The sequence below is a fragment of the Cavia porcellus genome, unplaced genomic scaffold, assembly GCF_034190915.1.
Source record: "Cavia porcellus strain 051 isolate PalLab524CR breed Dunkin Hartley unplaced genomic scaffold, mCavPor4.1 scaffold_14, whole genome shotgun sequence".
Classification (NCBI taxonomy): domain Eukaryota; kingdom Metazoa; phylum Chordata; class Mammalia; order Rodentia; family Caviidae; genus Cavia; species Cavia porcellus.
In genome coordinates, this window is record NW_026947497.1 from 34,894,763 (window position 1) to 34,919,438 (window position 24,676).

The 24,676-nt window shown below is 43.7% G+C and overlaps 1 protein-coding gene across 2 annotated transcripts in view; it reads right to left on the reverse strand.

The window, feature by feature from the left end:
* Maml3 (mastermind like transcriptional coactivator 3) overlaps nt 1–24,676 on the reverse strand; it is a 396,447-nt gene that overhangs the window by 147,597 nt on the left and 224,174 nt on the right. For both annotated transcript variants that reach the window (XM_063260794.1, XM_013160390.2), the window contains exon 2: nt 16,606–18,168. In XM_063260794.1, coding sequence (XP_063116864.1) covers nt 16,606–18,168 — 1,563 coding nt within the window. The remainder of the gene's footprint in view (nt 1–16,605; nt 18,169–24,676) is intronic.

The following is a 24,676-nucleotide window of genomic DNA, read 5'->3' on the forward strand; positions in this document are numbered from 1 at the left end:
CAGGCAGACTACTTTATCTCCCTGAGATTCAAGGTGATTCGGAGATGAAGCAGTACACTTCAAGTGCTAAGCACAGATCTCGGCACACAGGGTGTTCTGTAGTTGGGACTGCTAATGTGTACTTCATTTTGGATCAGAGGTGCTCAGCCTCACACGTTGGCATTCTGAGCTGGACCACTCTTGTGGGGACCCTGCTGTGCACCAGTGCGGATCTGGCAGCATCTCTTATCACACCCATTAGATGCCAGTAGCATCTCCAGATGTTGCCAAATGTCCAGCTGGGGGAGGGAGACAACAATCATCTGTGTTCAAAGATCACTGCTTTGGAGGAATCTTCCAGAAGAACAGCACATACTCTTCTAGACACACATATGTGCATGCGCAAGCACACACACACACACACACACACACACACACACACGGCTCTAGAGGAGAAAGAATTGCACAACTCTCATTTTTAAGCTATTATTTCAAGATTCTCTCTTATTTCAAATTCTGAGTTTGAAAATTTGTTTATATTTCTTTCATTTCACCAAGGACTTAAAATGATTTTTCCCTATAAAGATACTTATTCAAATAATACGTATTAAACAAGAAAACTTGGGAAATTCAGATGAGCAAAAGGAAAAAAAAGTGAAAAGAAATTTACTTAGATTTCAATAGAATTCAATTGAACTTATAATTTGATTAGAACTAACTGGAGCTAACATGATGGTGATTATTGAGTTTCTGGATATTTTTCAAATACATGCCTCTGGTACACACACATATGTATACTCATATAGCACACACATGCCCACATCAGTATTTCTCATGTGCTAACTGTGTTGCAGTCATTATTACCATCTCCAGACCTGGTGCTAGACTCTTTCTCTCTCTCTAAAAACACGATTTTTTTCCTCATGTATAATTGTCCATTAGAAGTATTCAATAACTCACATGTTTTCAACCACAACAAAGATGGAGATGGAGACGAACTCAAAATCTACATTTTTACAGCTTCATTCCTCCATAGGACAATGACTTCAACTGACTTTCCATCCGCTGAGCCACACAGTGCTAAAAACTATCCCCTTTGGTCAATCTGCCCCCTATAGTAAGCAGTGACCATCCTTGGTGTTTTAAGTTCAAAGTTTTCAAGTCAAATTTGACTCCTGTCTCCTTCTTGCGCTCAGCACCTGCCTGGGTGACTTCTACCATCTTGGCCTCTTTCTTTGGATCTATTTCCAGGGTACTAATTATTTTGTTCTGGGGAGCAGGGGCTGTTTGCTAGCAATCTCTCCAGCCAATCTCTTTTCCCTGACCTACAATGACGACCCACTGCTTCTCGGTCACAAGTTAGGTGTTAATGATGGATCCAGGGGCCTTCCTCTTCCTGGGGCCTCCTCTCAGCCTCCTGATTCACAGCTCAAGGCCTGTGCTTATCCCCTTATACCCCACCCCCAGCATGGACCCTTTCCCCACAACTGTCACTCAAAGTAAAGGAAATCAGAGCACACGGCTGATGCCTTTTAAAAGGAGCAAAATCAGAACTTGAGTGAAAAATCCTTTGTGTATACTCCAATAACCAATTGCAGTAAGTGCTCTATTACTAGGGTATAACTTTTTTGTTACAGATTATGAGTAAAATCTTATGTATTTTGGTTTCAAATCATGTTTGAATTTTACCAGGTGGGATACAACATCTTTTTTTCCTCCTCCTGTGTTGAGGGTTAGACTCAGGCTCTGGGCTCATCTCAGACAAGTGCTCTACCACCTAGCTCCAGCCCCAGCCTTGAGTGTTTATGTTACTAGGAAGTCAAACTCGAGCACTGATTTTCTTGTGGTAGTATCTCTTATCCAGGTACATGGATTTACTTAATCCAACAGATGAGCTAGATTTCTCAGTTCAGGCATGTACAAAGGAAAAGTCTAGAATTTAATCACTGTAACCTGAAAAACATGCCACTGTACCAAATGTAATGGGAATTTGTATTCTGTTACTGTTTTTTAAAATCTTTATTTATTTATTTTGTAACAAAAGCAGCTTTTACTAGAAGATAAACTTCTGAAGGGCAGGGCCTCTTTGGCGATGCTCACAGTGACGGGAACTTAGCTTGCTGAGCAGTTAGTCCTGGATAAATGTTGCTAGGTGATTCACATTGGAAGAGGAAACGGAAAGAAAGGCCCAAGGACTCAGGATTTGCATCAAGCACGTGGGAGAGATGACTAAGTGGACGGCATGGGGTGCTGAGGGCTTGGCCTGGACACAGAAACAGGAAGTGACCCTGCAAAGGCATTAAGGGAGCACCCAGCTTGGGACCTGCAGAGTAGAACCAGGGACAGGAATGATACCGGCCTTACAATGCAGTTTGAGGGAACAGTTCTTAAGGCAGGAATGGGAAAGCCTGGGCTCAGAGTGAATGAGCGAAGGACTCTGATGCTAAAATCCTCTTACATGTTATCTTCTACTTTAAATAAAGCCAAAGCTTCACAGTTAACCACAAAGGTGGCATTGCTTCTCTGCTGTGAGAACAGCTTTGACACAGGTCTGGGGATGCCAAGGGAAAGGACGGAAATCTGTGGTGCGGAGCCTGTCACCTTCTGTCTGCACTGGCCCTGGCTCGCCATCAGGGTCTGTATCTGCTCCTCGGCGCCACCTCTGTTCTTTGGGTTCCAAGCTTTCTCTGCCAACACCGCCTATGCACTTCATGAAATATGTCAAAAGCCACTCATGGTAGTCAGGCCTGGTGGTGCCTGCCTGGAAGGCCAGCCCCGTGGGAGACCGATGCAGGAGATCAAGTGTTCAAATCCAGATTTGGCAGCTCGAACATAGCGAGACCCTGTCTCAAAATTAAAAAATAAAGAAAGAGCTGGGGAATGTAGCTCAGCGCGGGAACCCCGTGGATTCAGTTCCTAGTACCACAAAAAGGCAGAGGAAGGCCATGTGTGGTAATCACAGCATGCACAGATCTGTTCCCACATCCTCACTGTTGGCATTCTCTTCAGAAAGGGCATCTGATTACCCTTCCCGAGGCTGTGGCCCGACCACGTAGCATCTGACGAAACGCGTGATAAGAAGCAAAGGTGTGAGACTTCAGCGCTACATCACGAGAAGCGTTGGCCTCCTCCTTGGTTTGCCTGGTCCACCAGCTGGGTGGGCAACTTTTCCAATAGGACCCTTCTTTATTTCAGAGACAAATTTTACTTTTTATTTTTTAATTTTTTTTGGTACTGGGGATCGAACTCAAGACCTTGCAATTGTGAGGCAGGCGCTTATACCACTGAGCTAAATCCCCAGCCCCCAGAGACAAATCTTAAAAGCTATACTACAATGCAGGGCCTAGTGACACACACATGTAATTCCAGTTTTCCAGGAGGCTGAGGCAGGAGGCTCATAAGTTCAAGACCAACCTCGGTAACTTGGTAAAACCTTGTCTCAAAATGAAAAATGAAAAGGAAATTCCCTGAGTTCAGTACTCAGCATCACACCCCACACACCTACCCCTCCCCACACCTACCCCCCCTACATCTACCCCCCCCACACCTACCCACCCACACCACACCCCCCCCATATCTCCTAAAATGGCTTCTTCTATCTAAATAGCCCCAAGATTTATTAAAATTAACGTATTTTAAGGTAAAAAGTATTCATTATTTTGGGATATTTGTTTAACTGTTTTTAATACAAAGTTTTGATATAAATGTTTAAGTGCCTTAAATCTGAATTAATTTCCTTTTAACTTCTGATTTTAATAAAGACAATGATGTTTCTTTTATCACTTGTCATAAAGACCTTGAAGGTCTATAGACTTTCCAGGTACAGAGTTAACAATTATTTTTGAGGCATTTTTCTCATTTATGATCACTTAATAAAACAAAAAGGTGGCATATACATAGTAAATTTTGACAAATCAATATTTTTTATTTTAAACAGAGGTATATGTAAAGGGAACAGTCTCATCAGAGCCAAAATGAAAAGAACTTTTTTTGAGACATGGTCTCACTATGCAGTTCAGCCTACCTTTAAAGTCACTATATAGCCCTGGCTGGCTTTGAACTCATGGCAATCCTCCTGCCTCAGCCTCCCAAGTGCTGGCATTACAAGCATGCACCACCATGCCCTGCAAGAAAACCTTTATCAGCAGTGAGACTTACTAACAATAAACTAAAAAAGAGATTCTGTTACCATTTTGTTTGCAGTTCCTGCCCATAACATTTTCACATATATATGATAATATGCTTCTTCTAGAATCTTCTCTTCTTTGAATCTCAATGCCTAGCTGCAGGGATAGACTAAATGTCTGTTGAATGAGTGAATGAACGAATCTGGCTTTAAGGAAAACCTAAACACTTTTACTGAAAGACATGAACAGCATATGAAATGACTAATGCTTTTGATCCCATATAAAAACGCACACAGTAGCTGCTATGCTGTTTACTATTCTAAGTACATACATTACTACACAGAATTGTCTGAGCAATTATTATCATCGCTGTTTTCTAGATGAAATGTCACGCTCAGACAGGTCTCCTAATGAAGGGAATGCTGGGGTCAGGAACGTACAGAGCAGACTCCGGACAGTCACACTTTGCCTCCTCCCCTCCCCGGCAGTCCTTCCCTGCCTCACGCTGTGGTCCCCTGTCCAGGGAAAGTGGAGGAGGTCACAGTCTTGCCAGGGCTGCCTTGCCGGCATTTGGGGGAATTGTGTTTATTCACTGAGTTTCTCTCACTAGACCGCCAATTTAACACTCTGCCAACTGGCCAATTACTCACATTCACAGGGGGCTAAGTGGGTTCTTCACCAGCTGCACACCTTTCTTTCTCAACATAATTAATGAAGTTCATCAAAACCCTAGAAAACAAGCCCACAGCACCCTCCTCTGATTGACGAGTTAATCGGGGGTCAGGCTTTCCTGACCTGCCACAGGATGTTTATATTGGCCTCAAGGCTGCTTGCAAATGGCAGAGGTTGACAATACATTGTGTATGAGAATACATTGTGTATGAGAGAGAGAGAGAGAGAGAGAGAGAGAGAGAGAGAGAGACACAGAGAGAGAGACAGAGACAGAGACACACAGAGAGAGAGAGACAGAGAGAGAGAGAGAGGGAGAGAGAGACAGAGAGAGAGAGAGAGAGAGAGAGAGAGAGGAGAGACAGAGAAAGATCCTTGAGAATCTTGTTTGTCATCTTACTGGCCACACAAATGACAAATGGTCATGGAAGGGTCACTATGCTCGGGTGACACGGGCACACCTACTGGGTGTTGGGCTGTCCAGAGGAAAGGCTGGGTGGAGGTGCTGGGGAGATGAATCTGTCCCCATCCTTTTGGGACCCTAAACCTTTTTTAAAGGCACCAGAGTTACACAAACAGTAACCAACCAGCTTCTGCTTTGCTTCACCTCTGGTCCTGCCTAAGGCCTTTCGTAGCCCGGAACAGATATTCTGGTTATTGTAGTCCTGGATCCAGCTGTCTTCAACTAGCAGCTGCTGAGAAGCCCGTGACTCTTGCTAGGCTGAATGGGGCGCCGTGGGGAGCGGCAGGCACCCCAGAATCCCAAGGCGTGGTATAGGGAGGAAGAATGGAAACGTCTCCATTATTTTTACAATGATCACAACTTTACACAACTGTTTTTAGTGTGCTGGATTAAATACAAATATATTAGAATTCATTTCACCAGTTTCTTTTTACCTTGTGTGACCTGGCTAATAAACATCTGAAGGTGCCACGGTTTGCATGGTTTGCATCTGTGGATCGAGCTCTGGTTTACTGCAAGATTGGTAAAGTCTCAAACTGTCACTGCGCAGAGGGTCGCCAAGGTGAAATCACTTTCCAAGCCTGTTCTCTCGGCTTTCTTTGTCACACTAATGCAAAGTTTCTTAACTAACCGGTGATAATGAAACCAGTGTTATGGCCCACCGAGGCTGCTCTGCACTTGGAAGCGAATTGTGGGGTTCTTCGGTCATGTGACTCGCTCTCTGCGCAGGTGTCCTTGGTCTTAGTGCGCAAATCTGAACATCTGCCTCTGCTCTGTGCTTGGTGGCTTTGGAGGCATGATCACGTGGTCCCGCAGCTGTTATCTGTGACTACACAAGGTGTGTATAGCACAGGGTGTCCGAGGGGCTGCAAAGGTAGGCTGGGGGATGGTGGTGGGGGAGCACCGCAGCAGAGGTGCCTAGTGGGCCCAGGCAGTGGCACTTGTGCTCTGCTCAGGTGCCTGAGGGTGCACCACTCCCTGCCTTTACCTCACTGGTTCTGTGCAGCTCTCACTGACGGGCTCCTGTTCACAAGCCCATTAAAACATCCTCTGTATGGGCTGGCGAGAGCCCAGTGTGTGAAGCCCAGATACACCCTAAACATCTCAGTCCTAAAAGCAATCACAGAATATTAACAGGGATATTAACTAGCCAGGACGATGTATTAGGAATTTAAGCAACACGAAACACCTTTAAATTCTTGAGAGCTTGTTTGGAGGTTCTAGTAGGGGAACGCCGGCTACTCATGTACCCTTGACCGAGGAACGGTCCTCCTCTATGGGGGTGTTCATCCTCTTCGACCCAATGCGCAGCTTCAGGAGGGACGCACATGGATGTTTGAGGGAGGAAGGGGACACCGGCCCAGCCATCCAGATTTGCCGAATTAACCCTGGCGATCAATGGGGTGACAGATGTCACAGCCAGATCGCCCTCACACCCCAGCTTTTTGATTCCCTACATGCCAGGTCACACACAGCAATCTGGTGTCTAAGAAGGAAGAGTCTACAGATGCTTCCTCAAGAACTAAGCTATAATAGAAGATCTATGTGTAGGAAAGGGATATTTATTTTTCAGAGTAGTTTTGTACCTTGTAGAAAAGCCCAGAACTGCTGTGAATAGCTAGTGAGTTGTAACTTAATAAAATTTAAAGCTTGCAGCACTGCCTCTCTCTCACGTCCTTAACTAGGACTATCTTTAGGGAGCACTCTTCAAAGGACAGCCATGATCAAGTGAGTTTTTATAATAAGAACACTAAGCAAAGAAAACACATGATGTAGGCATTTAACACTCTCGATAACGAAAACAAGCACTTTCATGATGACATGAATTTGTGGAGAAAGTAAACTGTTGTAAAAACAAAAAGCCCAGCTATAAAATGCAAGAGCAGCTATTTGTGGCTCCGAGCAGCACAAACTAAAAATATCACCATAAACTTGCTTCACATCTTTTGCTGAGTGGGGAAAAGTACGTCAGTGAATAAAAAGTATACGTCAGAAGAATAAGACAAATAATAAGGTAAATAACAAACATTTGAATTGCTTCTAAGTATAAGTAGTAAGATGTTTAGATTTATAGTCGATGTGATCACCATCTCGCAAAAACCTTGACTTTGGGTCAGAAATATTTGCTTCATTTCTCTTCCATCTTGCTATAATGACATCCCTGAGTTCGGTTACTTTCTTCCCTCTAACTATGTCTGGGTCTGGTTTTCCTTAAATTTTAATTACCATGCCCATATAGAGATTTTTACCTTCTTACTTGAAATGGCACGAAGTCCCCTACTCTCCCCCCAGCTGATCTCACCTGACCCTTCTCATCACGGGCCTGGCTATAGTCTGCACTCTCCACTTTGGGAACAACCCACCCCTCCTCCAGAGTACTCACCCCCATCCCCTCCCCCTGCCCTGCTCATTCCTGGTCTATCTTGAACCCTTCTCTTTTGGAAGCTGCTTTTTGCCTACTCCGGGCTGACCCTCACCTTGCTTTTGGCTGAGTTCCTGAGTTTCTTCCCCATTAGACTGTACAGCTCTGGACACTCTAGATGATAGGATTTTGCTGTCTCTTTTTAGTGCATAATATTTAGAATTCGAGGAGTGAATGTACATAGGGAGGGCGTATGGCCAAGATTCACAATTTTCCACACCTGTGTGTCAGGCCCAGGCTAACAGGCCTATTCTGTTTGCAGTTACACTCATACTCATGGTGGTGGTGGTGGGGATGCAGCAGGGTGCGAAACAGTGTGCCTTAAATGAAGGGAAGTAGAACGAAATTGGGCCTCTGGCCAGGATGACACCCTAGCAAAGCCCAAGAACATGTGGGGAAGTTGCCTAGATGCTGTCTTTGATACAGCCAAGTGTTAGGCCACAGAACGGGGCAGTGGCCCTAAGAACTGGCCTGAGCACATCCTTGCTCTGTAAGGGGCACTAGGTGAGCCTCTGTTGCCTCTACTGCACGCAATATCTTTTCTGTTACAGCCTCTCCACCTCTAGGCCTTGAGGAAAGCGGCTCAGCCTCCCTGAGCCACGCCGTAGGCAGGACCAGACATAGAAAGGAGGCTAACTGGCCCTCTCTTGGAGAGATGAGGGCAACTCTGCCCTCCAGTTGGAAGTGGCGAAGAGAAAGCAGTGGAATGCCTACTGCCTTGTCCTACTAAGGACATCAACAGGACAGAACTGCTGTCACTTAAACATAGATAAACACTGAGCAGATAGATACTACACAGATAAATAAAGGCTACTCTAACTGCAGTTCTGCTGTTATCACATGTGTCATTTCTCCAGGATAACATGGTCCTGGTGGGGCTGCTGAGGAGACACACGGCTTATTAAAATGCAGGTTACCAGGTCCCGGCCCAGACCTACTGATTTGGCAGAGCGATCTGGTTACCTGCATCTTGACCAGTTTTCCCAGGTGATCCTTCGACCCATAAATGCCACATTTGATGGGTTATAAACTCTCCCTGTAAAAAAGACTACCATCATCCCACCAAAACCTATAAAAAGTATTCTCACAGGGGCCAATCGAAACCTCCTTTTTCCACAACACTATTATAAAACTAATTCATGTCCTAAAACTTTTCCTTTTGGGCTGTTTTCTCTGAGCTTTGTATTTCTAAGACTCTTGACAGAATATCAATCAGGATTTTCAGAATCTGCCAGAATGTGTAGGCAGTGATTTATTTTACCCATCGATAGGGATGTTTCCCTTATCTGCATTTTTTAGCTCTTCTGCCCACCCACTCCCGCAGCTGCCAGGGTCTGGATCCCATCAGGGATGAGCCTGCTGCCAATACTTCACCTTGTGTCACTGCTGGGTCCGATTGGCTTAGTCAAGGGCAAGGATTCTAAATTGTTTTCATAATCCTTGAGATAAGTCAATATTTTCAAGATCCTAAAGAAAAAGACTCAATGGCTATAATCATGAAATCTTATCCTACAATGGCACAATCACCACACCGGTACTGCTATCCTCTTGAATACATGTATCTGAGATAAGGAAACTTCACCTTGGGAGCATTTTTGGTTTTAGGAAATGTATCCTAGGAAATCCAAAAAGGATAGAAATTATAATCTGAAACTTGCTGAATCATGTAAATTTCAATATTGGAAAATGTTCAATACTTCAACAGAAATTGATCGAAAGTCACTGTAGAAAGGACATGGTCTGCTCCAAAGCCTGAGGACAGTGACAAGCAGGGAGTAAGATGATATTAACAAAGAGGAGGGGGAATGGCAATAGCAATTTGAAGGCTGTCAATAAGATTTTGGAAGATGAAAATCAGGTGACACAGCAGCTCTGAGAAAGCTAAATCTATTCCTGCAGCATGGGGAGCCAGAAAGCAGGCACGAGGGTTCAAGGCACAGAACGCTACAAAGATTTAGGGGTCAGAGGCATCTCCGAAAGCCTGAGTGAAGCAAAAGGGGTTGAAAAGCTGTATAATTGAGATGTGGATGTGCTTTCGTCCCCCAGACTGAAAGAGGAAGGTGTGTGACTCCGCAGACACGAAGCCACCGGGCTCCAGAATCCTGGATCCCAGGAGTGGGCTGAGGAACTAGAAAGTTTAAATGATTCTATTCCACAGTTAGTGACATCAACCCTCACCATCACCACTGCTACTGACTCCCTTCCCTGAGCCCTGGAAAGTCAGCATCCAGACTTCCAAGCCTTAGCCACCAGACGGAAGCCATCTCTCCTGTCTGGTCCACAGGAAAAGTATATGGATACACAGATCAGGACAGTGGCCAGATTCTGACCCAGCCTCCTGAGAATAATGCACCGCACTGGACAAGTCCCGTCCAAGCTCCAGAGCAACCAACAAGCTGTCCCATGCCTTGCCCAAAACAGATGTCCAAGAAAAGCTTCTAATGTGAAAGAAAGGGAGGTAGGAAGGAGACTAAATACCCGCACAGAAAAGTGTGCTTGGGAGAAACAGACCCAGCAGGGAGCAAGAGAAAACTTACAATGGAAAAAGTGTGAAAACCAGAGCAACCCAGGAGTTTCAACAGATAAGTTTCAGAAAGTTAAAAAATAGAAAAAAGGAAAAGAAAATGGAAGGGTGGTAAGTGATTTAAAAAATTATAAGAACATATCTCAGATCTTACATATATGACTGGATCTATATTACATTACTTTTGAAACAATGAAAAATGTAATTTGGGAAAATACTTGAATGTCTCCTGATTTCCTATTTAACTCTCTTTTATTTTGCTCTTTATTTGTATATTTATGGATATTTTGTTTCTCATATAAGAAAAACCATGTGATATTTGAAAAAAAATTTTTTTTGTACCAGGGATTGAACTCACAACCTAGCGCTTGCCAGGCTTGCCAGATGGCACTTAGACTGCTGAGCCAAATCCCCAGCCCCAACTAACCATCTGATATTTGAGCTCTGACTTCTTTAACATCATTTTCTCAAGTCGCATCCTTTTACCTATGAATGCCTCAAGTTTTTCTTTATGGCAGCAGATTTAAAGGTAAAGTTTGGAGTGCTAGATATGGTATAATGAATGCAAAAAGAGCGGTTCCAAGGGTTCTTGTCACGAACTCTTAGGGAGAAAGAGAAGAATGAAAGAAAGGCTAAAAGTGAAAAGACAAGATTGTTTGATCTCCAGCAAAGGAGAGAAGGAAGAGAGGGAGAGGAGAAGGGAGGCAGAGATGGGGAAGGACAGGCAGAGACAGAGACAGGAAAGACAGGTTATAGCCATACTGTGAAGGATTCAGATGCCCCTGGATTTCTCAATACTACCAAAGTCATCAAATCATGATAAAACATCTTTAAAATAGAATATGTTTTCTGAACTACTGTTCTACAATAGGGTAAACTGTCAATCAAAAAGATAAAGACATTTTCAAAAATCATTTCCATATGAACAGTCTCTTGTATACCCTTTGGTAAGAAACTAAGAATGCACTCCACCAATTTGGGGGAATAATCCAAGAAAAGAGACCAATCAAGAAAGCAGACAATGCAGTACCAAAGAGTGGGGACTCTCCCAAGAGTGACACCAGCCATGGGCAGGTGAAAGGCTGAGGTTCACTAAGCAGTGGGGCAGGACAGCTGTGGGGAGGAGCAGACTGCAGTGGTAGAAGCTTCGGGAAAGACAAGGAAGGAAGGAAGGAGGGAGGGAGGGAGGGAGGGAGGGAGGGAAGGAGGTAAGAAAAGGAGAAAAAGAGGGAAGGAAAGAGATAAAAATGAAAAGGAAAGGAAATGAGGGGGAAAGTAGGTTTTTTTTAGGATGTGTTTGATCACACCGAAAATTTTCCAGGGGCAGAGAATTTTGAGTCTGGATTGAAGGTAGGTGCAGAGATGTCACGAATTTAAAAAAGAGGCAATTATTTATTCTGAAAAGTTGTGCAGGATGGGAAATATAATCATAGAGCTCTACACGGCTAAACCACGGAGCAGTGTACAAAAAGTCACGTAAATGTGAAGTTCTCGCACACCATCATCTGCGATAGAGCAAGTTACACTGAGCGTACAGGAGACACAGAGACCCTGGGGCCAGGGAGACAGTGGTGCATACTTGTGAGGGGGGTATGGAAAGCCGGCTAAGTCCTTCTTATGCAGAATTAAATACTTGGAAAGTGGAGAAAAAGCAATTTATGGAGATAAGTGAGAAAACAGCTTTATATGAGAAAGCAGCTTGAAACCCGAAGCGGTGGCCTCTGGGAAGCAGAAGCGAAGAGCAGGGGGGTGCGGGGGGGGGGTGAGGGGGTGTAGGGTGCGGGGAATAGGGGGCTGCTTCCGCTCAGGCTGTGCCACGCTGTGCCGCACTGTTTGCCTCCTGTGCTCTGTGCAGGGTTCCTTGGATAAAGGAACATATTGTAATTACGTATTGTAATTTCTTTCTTTCTTTCTTTCTTTCTTTCTTTCTTTCTTTCTTTCTTTCTTTCTTTCTTTCTTTTTCTGGTGCAACATGTATTTTAAGGAAATTGAACAAAAAGAGATTTAGATGTTCAAGGCAAATGAATGTCCCAAGATCCTGTGATAACTGGAGGTTTATTTTGCATGGAGATTTTATGGCTGAAAAGCTTCCAACAATCTACCTTAACATTTTGGTAAAGTAAAATTGAAAGGGGAAAATGCACTCACCACGCGACCACACACAGACACAGACACAGACACACACAAGATCCCACCAAGGCACATGTAGCAGGCCATGTCTGATTCGTCTAGACCTGTGATTGCAAGCACTGAGAGTTCGCATCACAGTTCGGAAATGCTTCCCTCCTCCTGGGCTCTGGGTGGACCTGCGACCTTCCCTGAGCGGCAGGCGGTGGCTGGCCTTTGGTTTACTTCTCCCTTATAGTTGCTCCATTGTTTTCTGTTTGTCAGACACAGGGATCGAGTTTGCCTTCCCAGAAATCTCACTGTTCCATGAGTTCAAGATAAGCACCTCCTATCAAAGGATTCTTTTTAGACTTGCTTTGCTAGTTCTTGTTTGCACTCAAAAGCAGCTTTGTGTCAGTTGTGTGAATACTTTCTCCATTTGAATCGACAACCAACTGGAAACATACTTTTGGGCCAAAGTTTGATAACTTTCCAATGGTTTATTAAACATCCTTATGTTTAAGACAGTTTTAGACCCTATGCAAAATCAGCTAAAATAGAGAAAAAGGAGAGAGGGAGGGATGGAGGGAGAGAATCTTGTCTTTTAGAAACAGTAAAATGAGGAAAATAGACAAAAGTAAGCAGTAAGTTATGGTTATTTCATGGTACAGAAAGACATGTTTGAAAAATTATGGAGCAACCAAAAGTGGTCCAATTCATGATTAATAGATCTTGAAAGTTGAAAGAAAGAAAAAAAGAAAAGAAAAGAAAAGAAAAGAGAATGCAGAAGTCAAAGACTTAACATACCCCGGGAAGATCCAAGAATTTATAATTCAGAAATTTTACTGATACTTTGATAGTCACAATTTTAGCTAAAGTTTTACAGAATTGGGAGAAGGTGGTAAAGAGGGAAAGGAGGGTGTGGAGAAAAAAAAAGAAAAAAGTGTGGGAGGTTTCTAGAACTGTCTGCTAAAGCACCAGCTTACAATTATGGTAATAAATGTAAACAAATGGAAATAATAGTGTAGCATTAATCTAACTGGTCAATGTTTCGACTCAAAATTTTAAAAAAGAAACAGAAAAATATGTTTGTTTTTTAAATAAAGAGTGTTTCTTCTTTAAACAAACATTTTTTCCCTGATGGTAGAATTGACATATATGTATGGTTAAAAAATTTAGACTATTCAGGAAAACACAAAGTGCAAAGCAATAATTGCACAATTCCTAACATTTATAATATGCAACATTTTCTATATGTATTAAAGGCACAATTTAGATTGTGTCATGTAGGTGTTCTGCTTGTTTTATTCACAGTAGGATTCCTCACAAGATGTGATTAACCATTCATTAATATTATAATTTTAATGTGCATTTATGTATCTCAAAAAAACTTATTTTAGTTCTAATTTTTCATTGTCATAAGTAACAGCGTGAACATAATCTCTGATAAATCCTGTGTTTATGAGGAGTAACACGTAAAACCTGAGAAGTGGTATTACCAGATAAAACCTTCACCATTTTGAAAGATTTTTTGTTTCTGTTTTTTTAAATATCTAGCAAATATTGCACTTCTATTTATTTCTGTAATAGCACTCTCGATGTGTGTCTCAGATAAATAAATATCTATATAATATCATTTTCTTAAAATAAGTGTCTCTAATATTCTCCTACTATTCCTTGTGATGCCCAAGTCATTCATTAAACCTCAATGTTGATCATGGTCCTTGCAGTTGAGCAGAATAAAGTGAATTTTCACTAGCAATGGCTGAAACAAAAATGGAATTCTATTTGTGTATGGCTTATAATTTATTCTAGTAGTTGTGCAATGTACCTGCCTGTAGTGTAGCTAATTATTCTGAGAGCTGTATAAACACTGCTCCACCATCAGATAAAAACATGAAATAAATTGCATGTTTGCAGAAAGATATCCACATGTTTATTATGTATTTTGAAGCATGTTTCGAATGTTAGTGAGTTAACACTTCACTTCAAAGCATGCTTTTACCTGATGGTTCTTTGTGAAGTTAAGAGATGATTATTCTAATGAGACTTCACCAAGCAAGATTCTGTCCATCCTGAAGGTACCTCGTGAGAGCAGAGAGCGGAGGGGCACACAGATTTAACCCAGCACATTCCCACTGTGGCTTCTGCCCCTGTTCAAGCCCTTTCGAAATCTGCCCTCTGCGGCTAACAGTTTTGTGACTCAGGGTTAGACCAGTCCAAGGACTGGAAACGCTTTTACCACTCACATTCCAGCAGACATAAGCAATTAGTTCCAACCAGTACAATGCCAAGACAGTGAGGGTGGAAGCAGCATGGTATCCACACCGCTGCAGAGGCTGGGAGTTGGAATGAATCATGTGGGGCCTCACTTGGAGGAAAAAGCATTGAAGGCAGAGCCACAATTTGTACTGAGATTAACAACAGGTCATCTCTACAGCCTAGGAGCTCATCAACCTTGTGCTGCGTCTGGACTACCACAGGCATCCTTGTGTGCTGCCTCTAATTTGCCTGCTTCAGAACTCAGTGTGGAAGGATATCAAATGTCGCATTTTTCTTTTTTTTTTTTTTTTTTTTTTTTTTTTAATTTAAGAGGAAAAAGAGAAAAACACAAAACAAACCAAAGCGGCGTAAGGGTACACGCAATACAGAACTACAAAACAAAACAAAAAAACGTAACAGTAAGAAATTACCTGCTAGTAGATTACACACTATCTTCTTGAAAATAGTTCCTCAAATCACAGTATCAAAGAACACAAGGTGGACATTCAAACAGGGAGACTGCAAACAGCTGTGTTCAATGTTCCAAAAACATTGAAATGTCGCATTTTTCAATGTTCTGTCTGTGTGTGTGTGCGTTTGTGTATACACACACAATTATTTACATATGTATATATAATGAAACCAAGATAAAACAGAAGAGTTCCCATTTCAGCAATGTTCCTACCAGCTACTGACTGCAGTGGATGGAAAGCCAGCTGTCCTTTGATTTATCCAGACAGAATCTCTGTAGAGCGGCTGGCAGGAGCAAACAAGAAGCCACTGCGGGGTTTGGGGCTGCAAGGCTATGAACAAGAAGGAAGCCACAGAGCCCAGTCCTGTCTCTGCAGGCCAGCACCACCTCCGCCCCGAGCTTACTGTAAGCTTTGGGGGTGGGAATGGGGTGGAGGGCGGCAGGCTGCCAGGAGATAGAGATGCAAACAACCGCTGAGTAAGGCTACATCTGCCTGCTTGAACTCCTCGCGGCTCACGCAGCTGTGGACATACATCCAGTCACTGTTTTAAACCCAAAGGCCTTCGGAGTAGACTTCTGCAAAATCTCCAGCTAGAATACCGATGTCTGCACCCCCAAAAGGAGCTGGACATAGAATAGCAACAGGCAGTGGAATGATCCCTCATGAACTCATCTGTGTTGGGAAGGTACCCAAAGGTGCATTTCCTCATCTTTCTTTCCTGTAAAGTGCTAAACTAAAGGAGCGGTGGTCACATCACCAGTCGGGTTGAGAGCCAAATGTGTCACCAAATTGTGCCTGTACATTTCTGCCACGTGTCACAAACAGCCCAGTGCTCCTAAACCAGGTTGTCATAACATTGGGACAGTGGGAAGGAGGTGACTCTGTTTTGACACAGCACTAAGATATGTTTGCCATTAACTTTCCTGAAATAGAGTCAGATGAACTGAATAGGCTGCACTGTATTCTCCAGTCTGAGCTGCAAGAGCCACTACCTACTGCTAATTGTCTAGCAGCAAATGTTTAAGTGTTGAATGGTCCCACAAATATCTACCTTCCGCTTCACCTGGAAAACACACAAAACTCTCCAATAGCTGAACGTCAAGAATTGAAATATCCCATCTTTCTCAGTTCAGTAAATAGCCAAGAGTTGCTCAGGCCTTCTAAAACGATTATAGGTAGCCCAAAATGTCCTTGCTTTCCTGCTCCCCCCAAGACTTGGACTGAGGGACTTGGAAGTGGAGCCCCAGTGGTGGTACCAGGTTTGGTCCTGTGACTTCTGCTGCCTGCCTGCCTGCTTCAGAATGAGAATTTTACGTGATTTTTGGTTTCTTATCTGCAGCTGGGAAGAGCAGATTCAATTCTTAGGTACTCAAGCAAAGAAAGTTTATTTGGCTACCACTTTTCCACCTCTTAGAAGAAAGGGGAAAAATATCCAAGGACAGCAAGTGCATGAGACATGTAAGGACGATTTCTGCAGGTAATCAGATCCCACTTAGGCTGATGCTTGGAGAGAATCACACATCCACAGCCCGAAAGGCACGGCAAGAACCGCTCAAAGCATGTGGCGCTTTCACACTTACCTGACCGTGGGATGGGAGTGCAGTGTAGGCCAAGGGCTGATTCATCACCCCCTTCTGCTTCATGAGGAGCATGCGTTTCTGGTCCTCACTCAGGTGCGCTCTCGGGGCCTGGAGCTGTGGTGGGGGTGGCTGCTGCTGCTGTGAGGCCGGTGGCTGGGGTGGCGGTGGCTGCTGCTGTTGCTGTGGTTGGATGTACGGCATCAAGGGGTTTTTGTTGGGGTTGGCCATGGGGGGTGTCATCCTCTGACCCAAGTCCGCATTAAAATGGGTCAGAGGTTTAGTGTTGCCATACGTGAGAATATTGTGCTGCTTGCTTAAGGAGTTTGTACCCAAGTTATTTGGCTGCTGATTGATCATGTTCATGTGATTCTGGGGGAGGTAGTTATTCATTGCTGTCTTCTGCAGGTTGTTTGCCATTGGAGGCACTATAGGGTTTTGGTTGTTAAAGGCTTGGGGGTACATCATTGGGCTATTTGGTTTTTCTGCAGTGAAAGTTGCTCCATATGGACTTGACGGAGGCCCTAAGGGAGACCAGCTTGAAGTCTGATTTGAATGCTGTTGTTGCTGCTGCTGCTGCTTCTGCTGCATGAGTTTGGCTCTTTGTTGTTGCTGGGCAGCCATCTGTTTGAGCTGTTCTGCTGGAGACATGTCAGAGTTGGGCACAGCCACAGGGCCTGAACCCGAACTGGCCACTGTCACCACGGCTGGATTAAGGAGATAACCGTTGCCTGGCCGAGGTGGAGCTTGAGCTGGTGTGTGGGCTTGGTTTGGAGTTTGAGGGGACTGGACAGCGCAGTTCACTGGTGAGCTGGCAGGGTTGGGAGCTGCAGGTGTGCTGGCCACTGAAGGTAAGCTCGTGGCCGTGGGCACAGTAGAAAAAGGAGGACCAGAAGATGAAGGCCTGGCTTGGGGAGAGCCCAGGGGGACGTGTGCAAATGGAGAGTGGGAGGGGTCGCTCTTCACACTCGCACTCTCCTGGGACAGAGGGGTCTCTGTGGCTGGCTGTGAGAATTCCGGCTCCTTCTTCTCTTCGAAGTCTTCATTAAACAGGTCCTGTATGTCATCTTCTGGAACCGTGTTGGCCAGTTCGTCTATTAATTCTTGCCACTCTTGGTCATTCAGGTTAATGTCTGAGAACAGCTTGTTCTGATTGGAAAGAGATGTTTCCGATGTGTCTATGCAGGTAGGGTCATCGAGAGGCTCCTGTTTGAGGTCCTTGCTCTGCAGGATTGTGAAGCTATCCTCGAGGTCGCTGCAGCCATTGACGGGAAGCTTGATCTCAGGGAGCCTCCCGTTCTTGCTTAGATCTTCTAGAAGCCCAGGCCCGTGAGTTCCGCTATTCTGCAAGGGCAGAGAAGGCTTCAGGTCAAGTTGGTGAAGAGGAGAGGCGGAAGGCAGTGGCAGGTTGTTGGGCAAATTGTTGATGGCTTCCATCCCCGCAGGTATGTCCTTCCGCATTCGCTTGCTAGTGGGAGAGAAGCTCCCATCGCAAGCTCCATTCTGCTGGTCTCCATTCAGAGGGGATCGAGCTCCTTCCAACTTTCTTTTCACAGTCTCTTGTAGCTGGAAGAGAAATGGGAAAGAGGATGACTCAGACCTGTCTTAATTTTAAGCATACTGATGTATGTGGCTACACACTGACTTCAAATGCTTTGGAACACATAGAAAAGACTTCTAATTTTAAAATCAGGCAATACTACAACTGGGATTTGATGGGAAAAGGTTTTTACCTAACAGCAGAGCTTGAAAGACTAAGTGAGAAGTGGAAAGGAAGGCTACAAAGAAAAGATCATGGTTAAAAACCATGTTACTGTCTTACAAATGAATGTTAGACAGGAGACCTGGACCAAAATGTACTGTACTTGAAGTTCATACCCATCTAAAACCCTTGCCACACTTTGAGAACATCAAGAAATTAAACCAACAATATTTGAAGAACACACACACACACACACACACAAACCTGCTAGAAGAATATGGGACTGAACCTATTTACTGAATAGCATGCAACTGAAGATTAATTTTAAACACAACCCAGAACTTCCTTTTGGTTCTTATTTTTACCTCGCTTTAGCACCAATGTATTCAGTCATGCACTCTCTTCTCAAAGCAAATTCCCATTGGTTTTCATGGTATCACATTTTTTTTTATTTCCTCCTTTCTCTCCATCTGCTCTTTCTCGATCTCTTATGTTTTCTTTGTTTGCCCTATATGACAAGATTCTTCAATGTTTTGTCTTAAGATTTTTTGTTTTTTCCCCCTTTATGTACACTTTATGTTTCCTTAGACCATTTCATCTTTTACAAGGGCTTCAACCATCTTCTTTGGGCTGATGGTCCTAAAAAATCAGGTCCTACCCTGATTTCTCTATTAAATCCCAGGATCTCTCTTGGATAATTCACTCATATTTGAACTCAGTACGTCTCAACACTGGCCTCCTCATCACTGGTTACTCAAGCACCATCCTCACTGATGGGCCCCATCTCACTGTCTAACCAAGTACCCGAGACAGAACTTAGAGCAATAAAAAACCCCTTCCCCATCACTGATCACCATGCCCATCTGTGTCACTCCACGATGCCTCTCATCCTTGCTCCTCTCTTGGGCCAGGCTACCACTGTCTTGCTGGATTTTAGAAGCAGCCTCCTGACTAATCCCTGTACACATCCATCCACTCACTTTTTCATCTATCACTTTCATTCACTGTTTTGTTTCCCCCTCCTGTACTCTTCATGTATCACCTTAAAAAAAAGTATTGTCCTTCCTGTTTATGATTGCAATGAGTCCCATTGTTTCTGGATTAAAATCCAAACCAGCTCCTGATAAAATCACCTGGCTCCTCTTTCCAGACTCATCTTTTTGCCTCTCTACTCAGCATCCTCCACACTTCCCCTCAGCCAGAGTACAGCTCTCTCTATGCTCCGATCCTGAAAGTCCTTCAGCCCCTTAGAAGTACCAAGCTTGCTTCTGCCTCCAGGACATCAAACATGCTGTCTCCTTTTCTTGGAATCTCCTCTGGCTCCCCCTCCCCTTTCCCTCATTAACAGCTGCTTATTTTTCAGATCAGATCTCAGATTTCTCTTACTGTAAGGAGTTTTAGGCAAGTCTGTCTTTCCTCATCCCAACCAAAACAGGTGCCTGTCTTAACCCACCTCTACTGGGGTGGATATAGTTTTTCCAAGCAATCTATACCTCCTGTCCTAGCTGTCATCACATTCTGAGACAATGTTTAAGTGTTTAGTGAGTGCCCAGAAGGTAGGACTGTGGCTGAGCCATGCGCTCTAGCCTGCAATACTGCACCCAATGCTCAGGTTCTTTTTTTGTTATTAGTAGTGGGGATCAAACTCATAACCTCATGGGTTGTTCTTGTGCTGCTGAGCTAATCCCCAGGCCCTCAGGTTCTTAGCAATGACTAATAAATAATTGTGCAACTTGCAGGAGCTGAGAGAGGTGAGTTTGAGTCAGAATAGAAGACAGCCTCACTGACTTGCTTGGAGACTACATTTCTGGTAATGGGACTGATGAAGCTCTTACTTTAGAGCAGTGATGGTAAACTTTGTAGAGCTTTCAATGATACAAACAGCTGGCAGCAAAAAGTGAAGTGTGCCACAGATTTACCACCACTGTCCTAAAGTGTCACATCCACATTAAGATATCTGGCTAAGAAAATTCTTACTACCTCTATGGGTGAATGCCATGGTGCACACCTATAGTCTTAGCATTTAGTAGGCTAAAGAGGATTGAGAATTCAAGAGTTTGGAGCCAGTCTTGCCCACACAGCAAGACCTTATCACAAACACACAAGCTAACTAATAAACCAGCAAAATTACCTAATTCATTTGCCTGTGGCTGGCATTGAGGGGGTGCTGGGGAGACGCCTGCAGAGTGGCCAGCTAGGTTTGGCTGCTACATACAAGCAAAGACAAAACGTGCAGCGGTGCAGGGCGGGAAGGCAGGCAGAGCAGCAAAGGTGTTGGGTAGTACAGAGCTTTTAAGGCCGAGGAGTAGTCTTCCCTATGACCCCATGCCCACAAGTGGAGCTGCCAGGGCTCTGGAGGAGCCCCATGTACAGTAAACCCAATCTGGAGAGGATGTGGTGAGTTTCAGCCAACTGTTATTTTATTTCTGTGTACCTTCTTATGAGCTGAGCATTCCATTTTAAAAGTAAGTAAAGTAGAAAAGGTCCTGAATGAAAACCCAGTCCCATCCATGTTCCTAAATTTCATATTTTTAATCACAACATCAGACTCTGCCTCAATCACTCAGCGGATGCTCCTGAACTGCTGAAAACGGGGTCCTAAGTGGAACACATTGGAATTTGACTTCAAAGAAAATACTGGTTCAATCCATCATATCAGGCAGACACTGCTAGAAAATGATGTTATTTAGGAAACAAACCAGAAAGCCATGGTTCTGATCACAGGTGCAGCAGACATTTGGATGTACATAGTTTCAAACACAATAGCAAGTTCAAATATCACAGCTTCAGGGCTGACTGAAACAAGGCTTGGGGCACTTCCTGATGTGAGGGAAGCTTGAGAAAATAATCATTTGTCTTAAAAATGAGTTTGACCCTATTTAACAAAGCATAGGTGGGTGATTCTGTTCTAGGTCAGGCAACAGATGGGACAGGACAGAGAAAGACGCGCCACCTGTTCCCTGTAAGACAGTAGGGCCTGAAATGATGGAGACAAGACAGGTCTGGTTGGGAATCTCAAGTTTCACCTATAACCATCAGAGTGGACAGAGCAGAGACTGCAGTTACAAAAACAACAGCAAGGCTCTGGAGTTCAAATGCTTGCGCACAGCTCCAACATCCCCCACCCCAGAGTTAACATTTTAGGCAAATACTATCTAGTGCTTAATAAATAGTGGCTACACTACCCTTCATTAGAAAAGAAATTACAAGAAGGCAGTGATTTTTCTGTTGTGTTTTCATCTGTATCCTCTTGGAGCTCACAGCTTACCTCATAAACACCTGTTGAATAAATGAATTTTGGGAAACTCATGTGACCTCTCATCAGTCTTCTTTACCTCTTTTGCAAAACGGGTTAATAATTCAAGCTCAAAGTTATGGTGAGGTTGTATTAGAATGAAACAATGTAGAAAGCCCTTAGTTTCACACCTGGTATCCAGCAAGCACCTACTAAGTCTTAGCTTTCCTGTTTTTAAAACCCAGTGACACAAACAGTCACAACTGCAATTGAGATAGAATACCTTCTGGATCTTCAAAATACAAATAGGTAGAATGATAATATTTTTGTGCCCTAGTCAGGAAGACCCCAATGTTTTCCAAGCATGTGGTGTAGCTTTTTTAATATGAACAACAAAAGTCAAATTTGCAATTCAAGCTTAAGTCCAAGTGTTAATGCATTCATGTCCTAGATTGTAGAGCAGCACAGGCTAGGTTGTTGAGGCTGAAATCAAATCCATTTTCAGAGCGCCACCTGAACAGGGCCGCTGCGTGTGTGTTTTCCCTGAGGGCCTCACACTCTCCTCTGCTGGCCCCTTTTAACCTGAGTCTTTGTGTGTGTGTGTGTGTGTGTGTGTGTGTGTGTGTGTGTAATTTTTTTTTCATGTGTCAGCATTTCAGAATGTAAGGGCAACATCACCGAAGATGCTATGTTATGGTTTCTATGCTTTGTTCTGTTCTATCCAAAATAGCAGAACAATCTTACATCACTTTTATCTCATCAGCCTTTGTTATTTGGAAAGGTGGTCTGAGAGCTTGATTCTTTCCTTCTGTCCCTTGTAGAGGACAGAAGGAGAGCAGGGAGGAATATTTCAAACTCTGTGTTTAAGAAGGCAGACTCTCAGGGAGAGCCTAAGAGAAACGGTTGGGAGAGGCCACACCCTAAGGACTGGGGTCCAAACAGCCTATCTTAGTAAGTCCTGGGGCCCACTATCTCCCAAAGATGGATGCCCTTGTGGAAAAATTGCAGACATTCTTCTGAGCACCAGTCCATTGCCCCTGTAGTGCATTGTCACACACAAATGCTTCCTTCATCCGGGGAAGCTGCGATGCTAGAGCTGAAGTGTACCGCGCATCCAGTGCCTGTGACAGTGTGGGCTGCCATCAGGTATCAGTTCCCCTACAGGAAACTATTCATCCTCCAGCGGTTCCAGCACTCCAGTGTGCCTACTGTGTCTTGATGGCTGCCTTCTGTTCCTGTGAAACTGTTCTGTGTGTGTGTGTGCCTTACACCCACATCAGTAGTTGCAAGAATAGCTGTGCCTTTGGAGTCACAAAGTGCTTTCACAGAGGATCCTATTTCATCCTCATAGCAGCACTCTGGGGCAGCCCGGCATGCAGAGCATGTTTTGGAGGAGGAGGAACCAATGAGTGTGGTTGATGCCCAGGACAAGGATGACATGCCTGATAACAGTGGAACCTCATTTCTAGCAGATTATTGAGATTCCCCCGGGTCACAGAGTCCACGATAAAGAGATATCCTCTTTAGACTTTTGGCGGTGTTAGCGAGTTCAAAGAAATTCTCACTCCCCTGTCCTTGATTTTGGATGAAATCAGGCAAGGTCACAGAGTTTAGAAATAAAGATGTTAATGCTAATAATAATGAAGACTTTAAGGCAAAAGACATTGGAATAAAGCATCATATTCCTTGTCTCTGACTCCCACTGATTTTGAAGGGGAGGTTTCATTAAAACTATCTTCCAGAAAGGAATTTAAGGCATAGTGGGATGCAGTAGTGTCTGAGAACATAGAGCTGGTGGCAGAGAGGTGGCTAAGTCCAGGTTCAAAATCAAACCGAGGTCTGACTCTGAGGCCCACTTTACCCCCCTGGGGCCGGCTGGCACAGCTGTGCCTTCCCTGCTCGCACACAGTTAGACCTACCTCAACTCCTCGGTCTCTTCCCTACCTCTGCTCTTCTCTCCTGCTTGCCCCATCTCTACACGTGCAGCTGCACAGCTGTGTTGCCTTACAAAGGGATACATTCTGAGAATTGTATGAAGACCATTGTGCACTTCAGCTGAAATGGCTTTGATGTCACTAGGTGACATAATCTCATGGGGCCACTTTCAGATATGTTGTCATCATTGGTGGAAATGTCCTCGCAATTATTTAATGATTTACTTAATTATTAGTAATCATAATAATTATTATCCTCTCTGGGCCTTTGCCTCTGATATACCCTTGTGCAAATTCTTTACTGGATCACTGTGCATGGGAGTTCACTTTAGATACCGTCTTTGCAGTCTCTCGACAGCCCCTCTTTAGGACTCTTCCTCCGGGTAAGGTAACCTTCCACATGTATGTCACACTGCAGAATTGCTTTCCTTTGCCTTCATGTGTGAATGCATAAATATTAAACTGAGGTCTCAAACAACTACAAGGAATTTACATCATTGATCCTCAATGCAAGCACTTTCAGTGTTGGATGACATAAGTGATTTTTAGAACAAATGTACAATTTCTTTTGGTTATTTTAAAAGAATAGAAATAGGCCAGCTTAATATTTTTGAGGACCCCAAGGGTCCATGGAATCCACACTGGAAACCACTAGGGATCATATAAAGTGATTTGTGAAAAAGAAATTTGAAACTGAAATCGAGAGCCTTTAAAGCGACATTATCAAGGTCACATGTTTTCATGGGCATGTGAGCCCCAAATGCTGGATCATTTCATAGCTAAACTTTAAATTTTCACACAAATTTTTTTCTTTTCTTTTCTTTTTTGCCATCCCAGCACCCCTCCAAGCACAAGTGTAAGTGATCTTCTTTTCCAACTGCTGGAGTTGTAACTCTCTCAAGTCTTGAAGATGACTGACTTTGAATCTACACCCCACACGTTCTAACTAATTAAGAAGCTCCAAGAAAGCATTCTGGTCATTTTGATCTGCTCTGGTTAAATCAGAGGATGATTCATAGAATCAATTTTTACAAGGTTATTCTCTTTTTATTCCATCATCGGATAATGAGCCTACAGATACATGGATGGATTTGGTTTGCTTTTAAAAATGTATTGGATGAATGACCCAGAAGAGTCACGTGTTAGATATTTGCATTAGTGGGATACGAACAGTGTGCAAAACATTTCTGGTGCTGTCTCCTA